Here is a 16785-nt window from a genome sequence, read left to right as displayed (position 1 = left end):
TCAGGTGACATCCTACAACTTGAGTTTGCATCCTTCTGGAGCCGCCTGGTGTCATCTCCCTACTTTACAGCTGTCGCCTTTGTCTCTGGCGTGTCAGCGTTTTGGAGTTTCCTCTCTCTTCACTCTCCGATTGGTGGTCACAGACTTGGGATCCGTGTCTGGTGGACGTCACACTCCGACATTGCTCTGCCCTTGAGCACACTGTAGACTCTTACATTTATTTACAGCATTCATTCACTTTAGAGTTATGTTCTCTCTCTCCCTTCTTATGTTTGTGTTTGAGTTTTGAGTTTTGCATTTAGGGTTTGAGTTTTTCCCTCTATGTCTGTGTCAGTCTTTGTGTTTCTGTCATGGTCATATACTCTGTGTGTCCTCAATGCAAACCCTAGCAATTTTCTTTACACGGTATCAGAATCGGTGCTCTTGTAAAGAGTATCCTGCGGATATTGTGGAGAGCTAGTCTTTGTGGGAGGCACACAATACGACTCGTAATCACACAATGTCCCAGACACCTTCTTCTCTAGTTTGTATGATGCCTTATCAGGCTTCTCCATCATTGGAGGCCCTGAGACCGCATTATGGACTCAGTGAGGATGATGACACTCCACCTTCATCAGATTTCACTAGTATGACAGAGGACTTTGAGGAGTATTATCGCAACAAGTACGGTCATGTTTACACCCCTCCTACCAGTTTTGCTACCACATCCGGACCGGTTGGTGAGGCTGGCCACCTCTTTGATCATGGAGGATATACGTTATTCAGAACATCTAGCGATCCATCTTCATCATCTCAGTTAGGTCCAATGTCAGGTTTGTATAATTCTTTTGTGTTGCATGAATCAAAACCCTCACCTGTTTCTTCTTTTGAGGTATAGGATGTGGATGGCTTTGCGTATGTGAACTTCAATAGAGGGGGCTCACGAAGCAGATGGAATTCAAGTACATCTACAGTTTTTGTTTCATTTGAGCATATCACACACACTTCTCACTTTCCTCCCATCCCACCCTCTTCCATATCACACCTTGATCACCCCTCATCATCTTTCCAAAACCTTGAATTACACTCCACATCTGCATCACACACCCTAGGGGTTGGATTTTCCATCCCCGGTCCTAGCACTTTTTCCTTCTCCGCCCCTTTCTCTACCTCTTTGTGCCATGGTACTTCGTTAGGGGGAATGCCATCCTTTAACGCAGTGCCTCTCACCTTTCAGTAAATGAGCACATCCATAACTCCTGGGTCGATTGTGATGGGCATCCCCCTCACTATCCCCAGCTTCACATCTCCCATGACCACTCATACACAGGGGTTTCCATCCTCAGCTTATGGTGCGTCTTTACACTCTCCTTGGGTTACACCTATGCAGGGATTTCCCTCTTCTGCTTCTCGTGTTCCCCCGTCCTACCTCCTTGGGTTCCTCATGTGGCTACCATGCCCATGCCTAGTCAACCCATCCCTACATATGGATCCACCTTGCACATTACCCGCATGCTTGGTGGACACTTTGGGGCCCATTCCCAAGTGTACTTCACTCCCCCATCCTATCCCTAGTACACTTTTTCACACTATCAATCTCCGAGCACTACCACTCCTGTTGCAATGGCCAAGAATGCCCTCACGGATAAGACACGTTTTAACGGGTCAAATTTCACCACTTGGTCTAATTTCATGCAACAAGTGCTTGAGTCTCAGGGTCTTTGGGACCTCGTCATTGGTCTAGAGCCTATGCCGGATCCTCGACTAGCTCACCCTGATTACATCCGTCAATGGCGAGCCCGCAATGCCACAGCCAATGTTGAGCTGATGCAGGGATTGCTTCTTGAGTTTTACTCTCAGTTGCAGCACTTCCCGCTCGCGTCAGAGCGTTGGATTCACCTTCTCGACCGCTATGCGGCTCGTGATCGTACTCAGCCCATCAATCTCAACTTTGAGCTTTAAGAGTTCTCTATTAAGGAAGGGGATGATCTGAAAGTCAAGCTAGTTGAAGATAGGCAGTTACTTGCCGAGTTCGCCACTATTGGCTCTCCAAAGTTAGATGATGATTAGGTTACATTCTTCTTGAATAAGTTATCCGAAAAATAATTTAATTTCATTCAGCACATTATCTCCCAACCTCGATTGCCAACCTTCTACGAGTTTAAGTATCAATTCTTGCATTATGCAAGGCTACATGATCAAGTCCACAATAAATTCTCATCACAGTCTTATTCAGAGCAAAGGGGATTGGTTGCCTCTTCTTCGGGAGGAAAAACCACCAGTGGCAAGAACTCACAAGATGTGAAGGCAAACCAATCAAAGGGTGACTCCTCTTCCTCAGATGGAACCAAAGAATCTAAACCTATCTGGCAGCACAATTAATTTTCAGAATTAATTAATTCTGAAAATTATTTAAATGGCTGGAAATTGCTGAAAATGGATTAAGAAAGCTGCCACTTGGCAAAACTTTCCCATGCATGTGGGGGAAAAGCTAAATAGGGCTGAAGGGAGAGAGAAATCTCGGTTTTTCATTTTGGAGTTGTTGGACTGTTGTTGCTAGCTTTTGGGGCCATTTCCCAGCCATTGGAGACCATTTTGGTGATGGAGATTGCATATTTCTTGACCTTGGGAAGCTAATAATTGCTGCTGATGCACTTTCTCCTGAAGATCACAGTCTCTGATGCTCGTCTTGTTGTTGGTGCATCCGTTTGGGGCTGGTACAGCAGGGCAGCAGCTGATTTTGATTAGTTCTTCGTGACAAATCTTACAATTTTCTCTTTACAACATTCTCTCATCTCCTTCAGCCTATGCTCAGCCATTCTTAGCAATTCTCAGCCATTCGGAGGAGATCTTAGCCATTTTTGGTGGGCTGATCTGTAATTTCTGCAGTAAGCCCTAATTTACAGTAGAAATTAGGGTTTAGCAGCCACCTTGGGATTCGTGCCAAAGATTGAAGGCTCAAGGGACTGAAATCAGCAACTGATAATTGAAGATTATCAAGGGATTTCAGGAGCCAACCCATCCCAAATTGATTTGGGGCAGCATTTGGCCAACCAAGGTCAAATTGGAGAAGAAGTCTCGGATAAATCAAGGGGCAAATGACCCAAAAGGCTTGCTGGCCATTTATGACAGCAAGAGCAATTGGTTAGCAGGAGGAGATTGAAGAATCTCGAGTTGTACTCCTTCCAATTGAATGAAAGCTAAAGAAATACCGCAAGGGGCGCTAATTTTGGGGCCAATAGGGTGTCTACTGTCCAAGAATGTTATGGTAAAGTGTGTATTTCATTTTATGTGCATTTATTTATTGCTGTAATTAACTCTTAAATCAGGTTATTACCGCCCATTCCAAGAAGGAATGCTGGTTTCAAACTCCCTAAGAAAATCCGGTTTTGCACACATTGCCAGAGAGCAGACTATGTGGACGAGGAGTGTCGCTCCAAGGCCCAAGGTCTTCCATCTAAAAAGCCTCTATAGACTGTTGCAACTGCACAGTTCAGTGGGGCTACGCCTTCCGCTCCTTCATCACCCGTTGTTGCTGTTGGACATGTAGCTCGAGTACAGCCTCAGCAACCGATCTCTTTCACTACCCCTGAGGGACTGACTGATTGTTCTTCAGGTTTTGATCCCTCGTTAGGCGTTCCCTTGGCAGAGCCTTGCTACTAGACGTACGCGATGGTGGCCACCTTCTTAGGCTAGCATGTCTCTAGGTCCTTTTGGATACCCTAGGTCAGTCTAGCATTCATTTTTCGCACTCTTAGAGTTGGGGCCATAGGATTCATTGTCCTTAGCTTTTTCATTATTTTGACTTCCGCTGCATTTACTCACATACATATACATTCATTGCATGTCTTGAGTTAGATTTTCTTTCTGTTTTGTTTTGCTTTGGAGTCTCTCACCACTAACCTCTGTGTTTGCAGATTCTCATATCTTTTGTAGGGTTTTGTCTTTCAGTGTAGGGCTAACTTGCAGATTGCTTTGGTCCTACCTGGGCTAGAGACGTGGGGATGCGCACCGTTCCTTTCATGGTTTCATCATCCTAGGAGTGCTTGCTCTTCTTCCAGCATGGCGGTTTCCACTCCAGAGGTGGATCGCGTAGCATCTCTCTCTTGATGCTATCATGACGGTGACTTCTACCTTGCTATTCTAGCAGGGTGCTTCATCCATTTCATCCACTTTATCCACTTTATCTTCTTTCATTCCTTATGGTTCTCAACACCATACGAAGATCGACATCAGGCTCCTCTTCCTTCTTCAGCACATCTACATCTAGGTTGAGAGGGGGCTCCTACCCTTCTTGGTATTCTACAGACTTCAACACTTTGTCTTCGACATCAGTTTCTCCCCCCTGTTGTCCCTTACCCTTTGCATTGCATGATTTCATCATCTTTGTACTAGGGCGCTTGGGCAAGTGAACAATTTTTCCATGAGAGACACTGTCCAAGTAGCACCTACTGTATGAGCATTCTTTCGCATGTAGCATACTTTGCATCTCATTGTGCAGAGCACCACTTGAGCGAATCCTAAGTTGTTTCCACCGGTGATTGTTGTTACCACACCACCATCCTCCATCACATGGATATCTCATCACCTATTTTTCCTTGTCATCAATACCCTGAGTGGATGGGTTAGCTTGTACTGTTTTGTGATGTGTTGGGTATACCCTCTCTACTCCCGTCTTTTGGGTCACTATTACTCCATCGGCCGCATCCCATAAAATTTACCTCACTTATTTAAAAAAAAAAGTTCCATGTAGTTCCATCCACCTTTGTAGGGCTTGGTAGGCCACTGGGCAATCGACGTGTACCCTTTGTCCGATGCCCTGTCCTCTCTGGGGTAACTACTTGGATTCCCTTGATAAGATAACCATCGCCTCTGTAGTCTTGGTAGGCCACTGGGCAGCCGACGTGCACCCTTTTTCCAATGCCCTGGCTAATTTGGGGTGGAATGCCTTGGTGTCAATAAACATCATAGTGGTTGGCCTAACCTTTCAACTCAGTTTTGGGCCTGAGAGGGCGTGTTGAGCTAAAATATGCATTACTTGCTGATTAGCCTCTTAAACAGTCCCTAAACACACTAAAAAAATGCTATTTTAGAGTAAAAGCCCTAAAACGGGGAGCGGTTCGAGAGAGTCCAGTGGAAACCCTAAAACAGGGAGTGGTTCGATAGAGTTCAGTGAAAACCCTAAGTTTTGGGCACCCTTCCACATCTATAAATAGATAGGTTGCCCCCATTTAGCCTCATTCGGCCTGTGCAGGTTTCACACTCTCTAGTGCAGATTTCAGCCATCAGTCTACCTCCATGTGGCTCTCTAGCCCTCGTCGCGATTGTTGCCACCTCTCCCTTCAGCCTCGCAGTGCCTTGGCGCCTTCTTTTAGTTGTCGTTCACTGTCAGGCGCCATCTCCTAGGTTGTGTTTGGCCTCCTGCTGCCATCGCCAGCATCTCCAACATCAGACGACATCCTACAACCTGCGTTTGCATCCTTCTGGAGCCGCTTGGTGTCATCTCCTCACTCTGCAGCTGTCACCTCTGTCTTTGGCAGCCCCCGGTGTCAGCGTTTTGCAGTTTTCTCTCTCTTCACTCTTCGACTGGTGGTCATAGACTTTGGATCCATCTCTGTTGGATGTCATACTCCGACATTGCTTTGCCCTTGAGCACACTGTACACTCTTACATTCATTTACAGCATTCATTCACTTCAGAGTTGTGTTCTCTCTCTCCCTTCTTCTGTTTGTGTTTGAGTTTCTGTGTTTGAGTTTTGAGTTTTGTGTTTAGGGTTTGAGTTTTGAGTTTTGCATTTAGGGTTTGAGTTTTGCCCGGTGTCTATGTCAGTCTCTTTGTGTTTTTGTCGTGGTCGTACACTCTGTGTGTCCTCAGTGCAAACCCTAGCAGTTTTCTTCACAGCTACCATGTCAAGATGTCCTTGGTAGCAAGATGGAAAAATGAGTGAACATGTATGATGAAAGGCACAAAACAAGATGAATGGAGTATGAAGGCCAAGGTATTTCAAGCCTTGCATGTGAAATTGTTGTGCAGTGCCCTATTGAGATGGTGTTGGCAAGAAAAGAACGCTATTAAGAGGGTGCTAACAAAGAATTGGGATCATTGGATGCCCTAGGCAAGACATACTCCATCTTAGTGATGGGACTCACAAGTGAGATGAAAATAATAACACTATGGATGCTCACATATTGAATTGTTGAATAAACTTGTTATCAATGAACTGGATAAATTAGACTCTATGGTACATCTTTGAAGATGTTGTTTTAGGTGTCTAGCTGTATCTTTGAAGGTGTTATCTACAGTCTGTAAGCAAATATCAGCAAGAGCTGCCTTTTCAAAGGTGTTGTCTATACATAGATAGCAATGAATGGTTCCATAGATAGGTGTTGGAAGATGGTGCATAGTCGTGTAGGGAGAGAGAGAGAGAGAGAGAGAGAGAGAGGATCTTGATGAACTACTGTCCTTGAAACTGCACATTTGAAAGTGCTATTTGTAAGGTGCTATGGATGAATGGTCCCATCGATGTCATGTTGTGTGCATTTTGAGTGCACAGCTTAGCTAGGTTGTACTAGAGAGGTAAAAGATGGTCTATGCTGTTATGTGTGAGGAGGGAGGGAGAGATGGTTTGGTGGATATGTAATGTGCTAATATTTTTCTTCTTGTTGCTGTAGGATCCCAAGGGAAGGAAGATGCGGAACCATGCATTCCATCATTCTGAGTATGTACAGATTTTTGTAAATGTGAATTATGGTTGCAAAATGAAGGCCATAAATATTAGCTGTGTTTTTAAAGTTAGCAGGAGACTAAGAGTGTTTACATGAGATATCTGATGATGAAAAGTGCAGTTGTGCCAGAAACTTTTACATTACTGAGAAAGTTACATGTCTTATGGCTCAAAAGTCGTACTAATGTGATACTTTTTCTCTCTTAGTACGGATGTGTTTGTTTGGATCCATTGACTTTACATCTATTTGACTTCGAACTTTCTTTCTTTTTTTAATTGCTGGTACAGTATTTCATTCACATAACTTGTCAAAACATTCTTATATGCAAAAACACATCTTTTGTTAGCTAGAGGAAGGGCAGAAGGTGTACAGTGTATAGAACATGTGCGACAAGCATGCTACGCGTATGTATAAGAGATTTTAGCTCGCTATCCAAAGGTAGCTGCCTCAAGGGGCGGTCCAGTGTACAATTCTTCTTTAGAAAAGTAGTCGTCCTTAGGAGTGTAAGATTCATGAAGTCAATTGGTTCTCCAGCTTCTTTTTAAAAGATTTGGTGATGACGTTCATTAATCTTGGAAGCTTCATGCAAAACATTCTCCTTTTTCTTTGTGTTCCCTTCACTATAGCCTTCATGATGTGATCATTGAGTTGTGGCAGTTTGAGCAATATATGTACCTCATCCAATCGATAATCTGATCAATCAGCTGCATTACAAGGACATTGTTCTTCAGACAATCTCTTCTGCTGATAAGACAGAAAGTATGATCATTTTTTCATGCAACCAATTTTTGAAACTCTACATTTCTTTTGCTAATCTTGCACTCTCTATTGAGCAGACTTTGTTAGTGCATCATGCTGTCAGATGTGCTGATACTTTAGCACTACCTCAGATGTCACATGCAAAAGAGAGACTCAGCTCATGGGTGAATGTGCTTATCCCTGCATTTCACAGCAATTATGCATCATAACTTTTATACATTAAAGTGTGAATAATGGAACCAAAATAGGGATGTTGACCTAGAAGGCTTGTACCAATAACTCATTAGCCACAACCAATTAACTTATTATTCCCTTGTGGGTTTCATCAATCAAAGTAAGATCACATGAGCAATCCCTTTCAAACCACCACCCCACAATAACACAGAGCAATGATCTAGGCTGTGAACAGAAATATTCCTTTATATACAGCTGGTAAACCAAAGGGCAGTGACAAGCTTGACGAGAGTGGACAGCAAGGAGATGATGAAATGGAGGCAAAAAGATCCCACACTAGCTCCCAGTCCAAGCTGATGGGAAGTACAATTATGGGTGGCCTATGTATAGGTAGGAGAAATGGAGCTGGCCTATCTGATATAGACAAATACGGTTGACTTGCAACAGCCCCAAGTGGGGCCAACCTAGTCAGGTAAAATTGCTCATGACACTGATCATACTGGACTGGGGCCAAGACATCTCGATATGGAGTTGGAAAAACTCCTAACTCAATAGAGCGAGTAATGGTTGTAAACCAAAGGGCAATGAAAATACAATGCCCCAAGAATGCACACAAAGAATGTATTGCATGTGTGATTGTGGCAATAGATATCCTCGCAAAATAGATTGTTTCAAGTGATGGATTGAGCCCATAGTCGTCAGGTAGTACAAAAGGTATGATACGGTACGGTACAATAAAATATGATACTAAATGGTACTTGAAGATTTTATAAGGTACAATATGATATTAGTACGAACAAAAAAACTTGGTTATTTAGGACTAAAGATAATATAATAGATATTTCAAGTCTAAATAGCAATGTTATTAGAGTATATAAGATGAATACTTGAGGGTAACATGCCAAAACCTAATGGGCAACATGCGCTACTACTACCTACAACTTACAACTACATAGATGGAAGTGGATTCATCATACACGAGTGATCATACAAATAAGAGAAGTGTGGGCTTGAGAGAGAAAGGTTGAGAGAAAATTGTTTGAATCTCTAATTCTCATGGGAGAAGCATATTAATATAAGGAGCATTTAGCTCATCCCAAAGTGCAATTCGAACGGGAAAAGATGTATCCATTAAGTTGTTACCTTATGGTACTAATATGTAAGGTACGGTACCTAAAGCATGGTATAGTATGAAACCTTTTGTATGTGGTACTAGTGCAACTAAGATTGAGCCTAACCTTGTGAGAATGGCTTCTAGACCATAGATACATAATTGGTCAAAGTTATGGGCGTAAGAACTTAACCTAGATGCTTGTGTTGTTTGTTTTAAAAAGCAGCGTCTTATGATTTGATCGACTCTGTATTTACTTTTAGGAAGGTTGGCCTACATGTAACTTCGAATTTTTGGCTTTTAAAAGCCTCTTGAGGTTCATGATCCTCCATGAGTCAATCAGTCAAATCAGTCCACAATCATGATCTTTAGTGAATCTTCAATCTTGTACTCAGCTCAGATTCAGTTCAGCAGATTGGGCATCGGGCCTTTTGCCAAAACCTTCAGTGCATCTTCAATCTTTTACTTGGCTTATATTCAGTTCAGTAGGTTGGGCATCGGCCCTTTTGGCACAATGTGGACCCGCCAACAAACTCCTGATCAGGTCAGATTGGAGCTGTCAAAGATTCCCCCTAGAGTGTATCTGGCATCTTGTTTGGTGAAAAGGACGCAGCTTCAGCAATCAAAAAACTTCTCTGAAGATAGATGCGCCTTCTCCGAGTGATTACCTTGACCTCAAATTTGATCTGATCTCCTGGCATAGCTCTAAAATGAAATTACATACCTGTGCATGAAAACAGAGTGGTTCCACTTAGGACAACTTGACGTTTGCTGCCTTATCTCCATGAGCTCTGTATCACCTTTTGGCATCTTCCAGTGTGCCCTCTGTGTTTTATTCATGTGTTTGTGTTCAACATATTATTGTTTATGTACAACATGTTTGGTGCTTGTGTTTTTCAGCAGGTATGTAGGCCCTTTGCAATTTGGGCTGCAGATTACAATTGGATCAGATCTAGATTGCAGCATATCAGAGCTGCTTTCCTGTTTTCCTGCTTTCTCACCTTCTGCAGGTGCTGTCTACAAGAGAGGGACTGCTGTTCAGACCATTTCTGGGCAATGTGGTACAAGTACTTGTGTTTTTTGGTCAGCCACATGGGTTTACTGTGGTTTCAGACCAGTGCTGATCAAGAAACTCCATTTTGTGCCAGTATGCTGTCCAGTGCAAACTTCTTCTGAGCAGGCTGGTTACCTTCATTTCTAGCAGAGGCTCTTCCTGCATTTTTTTGCACCCTTGCCAAGGCCCAACCAGCATGTAATTCAGAACAGCTGCATTTTACCAAGATCCTGCCAACAAGAAGCTTGAGACACTTGAGCCAGTTGTGTTATACGGCAACATGCTGGTTCTTTTCCAATCCCCCTGGTTGTATTTTGTATTTGGGCAGCTTGTCAAATGCAGAGCCCAATGTGATGCTCATCCTTGACAGAGATATGGTGCATCATTCATCTATCAGTTTCCCCTCCCTCTGATCCCCCCAGTAGACCCTATTCTTGAATTGGTGCTTGACAGATTCAGCCAGATTTGATATTGTTCTATCTGAGCAGGGGCATTGGATCATGTCCAAGATGCATCGGTTTCACAAGGAACCCCATGCTTGCTTATTCTGACACTTCAATCATTCCATGTTACAGAGGTTAATTCATTCTGGCTGGTTCAATAATATGAATTTGCACTTCAACTCTCGTCAGTTGGAGGTGGTGTTCCCCCTTTGTGTCTGCTACATCCACAGGTTGTCTTGTCCCTTGCCTTCTACATGACAGATCTTATATGATCTTCAGACCTTTCAGGTGGTAGCTGCCCTGTAAGTGATTGAGAAAAGCAATCAGCAGACATGTTCAGAAATGAAATGCGATCTTTATCCAACTTAGTCACATTCCCATCATCAACATTATCATTGGTCTTTATCTTTAACGAAGACCAAGTACACAGAAGGATGATTTTTCATTGCTTTTGAAATAGCTTAAGTAGATACAATAGGGACCGATTCCCCTTTAAGTTTTACATCAAAGGTATGGGGCTTGCCCTAAAATATAATCACTTTGTCATGAGAATCAATGACTGCATGCACTCTATGGCACCATGGCATACCAAGCAAAACCTGACAACCCTCAAGTGGTGCAATTAAGAAGTCTGTGCTATCCACATAACTCTAAATATGCAAGCGACGCTTCCCAATGAGCAATGTGACAAGCTCTACATGGCCTTTACAAGCCATTCAAATTTGTCCCATGGGTCCATCTCATTGTCTCTAATGCCTAGACATGTTATCAAGTCTATGGAGATATAATTCGCTCTAGCACCATTATGAAAGAAGATTAATTCATGGTGGTCCCTGATTTCCCCCCATGCTCCACAAAGCTTTGTAGCATCATCATTGGGCTGATCACTATCCACATCAAGCACTAAACCTGCTGAAGTTTTGGGTCTCTACCCTCTTGCATCTTTCCTATTTTCAGCCCTATTTGCTTATTGTTCATTAGTATGGCTCCTTGCCATGTGTCCCTCTTCATCACAAATGAAACATTTATTCACCGCCATGAGTTTCCTATGATGTGCAACACATTTATAGGGTCTACCCTACTGTTTGGCCTCTTTTCAGCCCTATTTTCAGATCTTCCCTTTTTATTAGCCTCTAAAAACTTTTTATCTGGCTTCTTACCACTCTCTTGGAAGCCTGAATCTGTCCCATGTAGCAAAGCATTAGTTGTAGTAGTAGACTCCATGAGCTAAGACATGTTAGACACAGTGGATTTAATGCAAAAATCCTTGATTCCTTTAGGTAGCCCACATACATACTTTTCCACTTGCTCATGAAGAGGAACTGGACAATAAGAAGTAGGGATGAGTTTCCACTCCCTTAAGCACTCTGATCATTAATTTCAATTTTTTTTGTTATACTAACTAATCATCTCATGTAGAAACTTTTGTAACTACTTGCACTTGTACCACATACTCTCAATGTAGTTTGAACAAATAAACCCCTATAAGAGCGACATTAAGATATCTAGCTAAGAGTCAAAAGCAGGTCAAATAGATATGACCACAACAACCATTAGTGCAGTGGCCAGTACGACAAGGTAGAGTGTGCAAGGGTCTGAAATGGTCTAATGCTAAGAATTGCTCTAATAGTCATCAACATAAATCAAAATGATCAAAGGCACATCCCTTTGTTGTTTGACACATATTGTACTTCCAATGGGACTATTTCGAAAATCAGTAGTCAAATATATATATATTTTCTCATACCAAGATTAAGGTTCTTGATTTAGATTATTCAAAAATCCTTTTCAATTTGCATACTTTGTTTTCTTGCCCTTTTGGTATAAAACCATGACACAGCCTATGCAAAGGTTAATTATGCCGTTTAGAGGTCTCAAGAGAAGCAAAAGAAAATAGTTGATCGGTATAGACGTGCTTTGCAGTTTGCAGAGGGAGATTACGTGTTGTGTTTAAGAGGATCAATGATGTTGCTTATAGGCTGAAATTGCCTCCACATTGGTGGATACACAATATCTTTATAAAGTACAAATTGAATAAAACATAGTTAGGGTTAGGGTAAGGTGGAGACAATGAACATAATGAAGATCATAAATGAATGGATCTGAATAATACAATGCTTATGTAGCAATCACACTAGGTAGTGAGTGAATATTGTATCTTGAACTCTCGTGTCTTGAGGATTGAGGTAGAGGCAATGAGTTGGAGAGTGTGCTATACTCCGAACATTTCCCCAAATGTAGCAAGGCATTCTCTAAGATGTCTGGCAGCAATAAATGCAGTAGTATGGATAGGCATGTAGAGGAGAGAGAAAGATAGCAAATGCATCCTCTAGTATAGGGCGATGGGCAGAAAAGCATAAAAAAGAGGTAAACACAATATTATGATGTCAAACGCAGCCTCCAAGTATCAAATGCAGCCTCCAAATGATGTTGCCAACTAGTGGGGATGACATTAGGGCAGTAAACGCAATCAAAAAGTTGTCACCAGCTGGAAATGCAGCCTTTGGAGGGCTGGCGACAACAGCAAATAGCAAAAGGGTGCACAAATTGTGAGTTGGAGATTGGAAAGAGGCATTGGATGGATGGAGACAATGTCAGGCAGCTTCAGTTGAGATGTCCTCTACAAACAGTTTATGGGCAACGAAGCTAGAGTATGTGAAATTTCCTAAAACGAGATTGGTTGAATGGGAGGGCGGATTGTCTACTTATAGAAAGTTTGGGACTTTCCAAATTAGGACTTACATGTGGGATACGAAAACTCTTTCGAATTTCTCTTGGTTTAAAAGAATAGTTAAAATTCATTAAGTAAGTGTCTATTTAATGAATTCTAATGGTAATTTAGTTCAACACCCCCTCTTAGGCCCAAAACTGGAACTAAAAAGTGACTATAAACAAGCTCAAGCCCATCTTTTTTTAAACTTTTGGAGAGAGCTTTTGTGTTGTTTTTTAAAAGATTTAGTAGGGAGTGAGGGTTTTCAAAGAAGGTTTCAGTTGATTGAGTAACAGTGTCTCAAGGGGAGATAGGGATCGTCAGCCTGAAGATCTTCATTAAACAAACCAACCTATCCCAACCACTATTGGGTATCGATGAAAAAGAAAATAGGCTAAGTGTGGTGAAGCAACTACGGGGGTATGCGGGGTGAAACTAGCCTTCCTTCCATGGAGGGATGGTAATTACTTGATTATAACCTAATTACAACAAGCAATAATTAATGAAATGTTGAAACATAAACATTTACCAATTAATCTTGGACATTGGAGACTTGTTGGCCCCAAAACTGACAGTTCTTTCGGTATTTTTAAATCTTTAATTGCAATTGAATTCGAATACAATGGAATCTTTCAATCCCCTTTGTGCTATCAATAATGACTAGCAAGTCTTCAAATTGATTTGCCCCTTGATTTGCTTGGGCAGTTGGCCTTCACTAACTCCTTGGGAAATGAAATTTGCTGCAAATTTGAATGTTGGATGGTCCCTCACTTGAATCTTGCTGAGAATTAATTCTCAGCCATGAAACTTCAAGTCTTGAGGCTTCAATCTCTTGGCATGTTTCTCGAGGTTACCGTCAAACTCTAATTTCTGTTTGTAAATAAGGTTTGTAGCAGAGAAAAATGCAAATTTCTCAGTCTCCAAGGATTAGAATGCTAATATCTTCAGAGCAAGGTTGGGAAATGGCTGAAGAATGAGAGAGAATGTTGAAGAGAGAGATAATTTAGACTTCCATTGTGAGAAAATGGAAGAAATCAAGCTGTTGCCTTGTCTAGATAACCATGAAAGCTGTTTGCATTGTTGGAACACATTGAATATGATGTTACCCTCAAACTGCTGCCATCTACTACTATAGTCTCTTCAGGGCATGTGACCAGCTCTTAGAGGGTCCCTTGTTGGCCGGAAATGGCTTGTCAATTGTTGTAGCAGCTATGGTAACCTTCTCTCTGTCTCTCTTAGCTTGCCCAAAGTTGGAATGACTCTCTCTCTCTCCCTCCAACCTCAAAAATGTCATTTTCACTTGCATAGGTAAGTTTTGCCAAGTGACAGACTTCTAATCCCATTTTTTAGCATTATCTGCATTATCAAATTAATTTTCAGCTTTAAAATTTTGAAAATTAATTTAATAATTATCTTAGTGTCCTCAAAATTAGTCTGACCATCTGACAATTAAATTGGCTAGGCCAATTCATCTCCCAAGTGTTTGTGAGTCTTGTTTAGTCCCCAAATTAACATTAAGTACCATTAAATGCCAAATTCCTAGTATTATCAACTGACACTTATGGCTAATAAAATGTCTAAGGCCAATTTTTGGCTCCAAATACCACCTAGTATCTATACAACATTACTTAAGACAACTTTTGCCTTTGACATCCACTAATTTCCTTGGATCCTTGGCTTGTAAATGTGAAATAATCTCAATTGCACTCTTCACATGTGCAATATATACTTAAACATTTGATTAAAAATTAATCTATCTAAATTTTAAGTAAAGCAAGAAAAATTTCACGTTCTCATGACAACCCTAACTTAAGAGATGGTTGGGGGATAAGAGAGAATGTTGTAGAGAGAGAAATTTCAGAGTTTCGTTGTGAGAAAGACTGAAAAACTACTATTGCTCTACTCAAATACCCATGGAAGCTCACCTACAGCTTAGGACCGCTAGAAAGGTTAGTGCCCCCTCATGTATATTGTCATTTGTACAAGAAGGACCTTGGGCTATTGTCACTTGCACTTGGAAGGCTCCAAATTGCTGTTGCCTAGTGTAGAAGTGGTCCATAATGGTTACAAATCATATCAATAGCATCTTCTTGCTCTCTAAGAGTCTCATTCTCTCTCACAATGGTTGGAATAGACTTCCACAAGCCCCCAATAGCGTTTTTTTCCTTGTATAGGCTAGTTTTGCAAAGTGGTAGCCTTCTAGTTCTGTTTTTAAGCATTATCAAAATTATTGAATTAATATTCAAAATATATTAATTTAATAATTATTCTAGTGCTGAGAAAAATAATTCCACCAACCAATAAATAAATTGTGTACGCCAAATTGTCTCCCAAGTGTCCACGAGTAGTCATTGACCCTAGACCGGCATTAATTAACATTGGGTACCACATAGTACTTATCAAACATAACTTATTACAACTTTTGTTGAGAGCCATTTCCTGGACGTGGCCACGTCAACTGTGCCGCGTGGCAGCAATCGGACAGTCCGGTTGCATTTAATGCATCCGACGTGATCATTTATTGATTTATTTACAGCCTATAAATAGGTTGAGTTTTCAGCAGTCTACACATTATCTCTGACAGATTTCAGTCTGCTGATTGTGGAGATTGCTCTTGGGACTGACGGAGATCGAGATCCTCAAGGTGGAGATATACACATATATTTTGTCTACACCCGTGTATAATTCTGCATCCTTATACAACATTTTTCACTGCAGATTTTCTATGTTTCACTGTCTCTTTCTCTCTTTTTTTTTTCGTAAAAGGTTCTCTTTCTCTCTCTCTCTTCTCTCTTTGTCCACTCTTTGTCATGGTCATTCACTTCCGCATTGCTTCACTCTGACATGGTATCAGAGCATTCAAGGACTAACCTAGGGTAGACCTATCTGAAGAGAAGTTTTCAGTGTGACACAAGGCTGCGTTTTCAGCGTGTTCAAGTGCGAGTAGGTGGGCTGCGCATTAGAACAAGGCTAAGGCGAGCATGGGCGTGCAAGAAAAGAGAAGATTTGCTGAAGCTGCTGCTGTTTTTTTACTATTAGAGAAGAAAGAAGGTTGCGTTTTTGGCCTTCAAGTGCAGATTTTACCTTTTCATCGCCTCCGACAGTTGAAGTAGGAACAGGATGAGCGAACCTCAACCCTAGCAAGCTGTATTTTCATATTCAGAGGGGGCTGCTTTTTGTGTTTTGTGCAGGCATTGTAGGTGAACTTTGAAGATGTCTTCTGAGGCTGAGACAAAGTTTCAGGCGATCATGGACAAGAAGGTGCCCATTCTACCGGCTGTTCCTTTAGATCAAAAGCTCAATGGTGAGAACTACCACATCTGGCGGGTCATGATGGTTGTTAGAGAAGAAAGAAGGTTGTGTTTTTGGCCTTCAAGAGCAGATTTTACATTTTCATCACCTCCGGCAGGTGAAGAAGAAATGGGATGAGTGAACCTCAGCCCTAGCAAGTTGTATTTTCACAATTAGAGGGGGCTGTTTTTTGTGTTTTGTGTAGGCATTGTAGGTGAAGATGTCTTCTAAGGCCGAGATAGAGTTTCAGGCGATCATGGACCGGAAGGTGGCCATTCTACCGGCTATTCCTTTAGATCAAAAGCTCAATGGTGAGAACTACCGCATTTAGCGGGTCATGGTGCTTGCCATATTTAAGTCCTATGATTTGGCGGAGCTTGTTACGGAGGCTATCAATTATCCTTCATGAGATGAGTCTAGACTCTCTTTCAGTGAGAATGTGGAGTTGGCAAAGACTCAGGCACATTGGGATAAACTCAATGCACATATTCACTCGTTTTTATTTCTCTAATGTACTACAACTGTTATCTCTCACATAG

The 16785-nt window shown here is 41.7% G+C and overlaps 1 protein-coding gene across 7 annotated transcripts in view; it reads left to right on the top strand.

Moving 5' to 3' along the window:
* The window catches only part of DEG15 (protease-like protein), a 61879-nt gene that overhangs the window by 10608 nt on the left and 34486 nt on the right, over positions 1-16785 (top strand). For 6 of the 7 annotated variants that reach the window (XR_015694845.1, XM_087699635.1, XM_087699627.1 and 3 more), the window contains one exon: positions 6651-6697. Coding sequence is in view for 5 of the 7 variants with exons in the window: in XM_087699627.1 (XP_087555753.1) it covers positions 6651-6697 (47 nt within the window). In the remaining 2 variants the exon portion in view is untranslated. Of the gene's footprint in view, positions 1-6650; positions 6698-16785 lie in introns of those variants that run through there. The other variant, XM_087699638.1, reaches the window with a different exon arrangement.

The sequence above is a fragment of the Lygodium microphyllum genome, chromosome 2 (assembly GCF_053477565.2).
Source record: "Lygodium microphyllum isolate KBCC chromosome 2, Lygodium_microphyllum_v1.1.10, whole genome shotgun sequence".
Classification (NCBI taxonomy): domain Eukaryota; kingdom Viridiplantae; phylum Streptophyta; class Polypodiopsida; order Schizaeales; family Lygodiaceae; genus Lygodium; species Lygodium microphyllum.
This window is presented reverse-complemented; position numbering and strand designations above follow the sequence as displayed.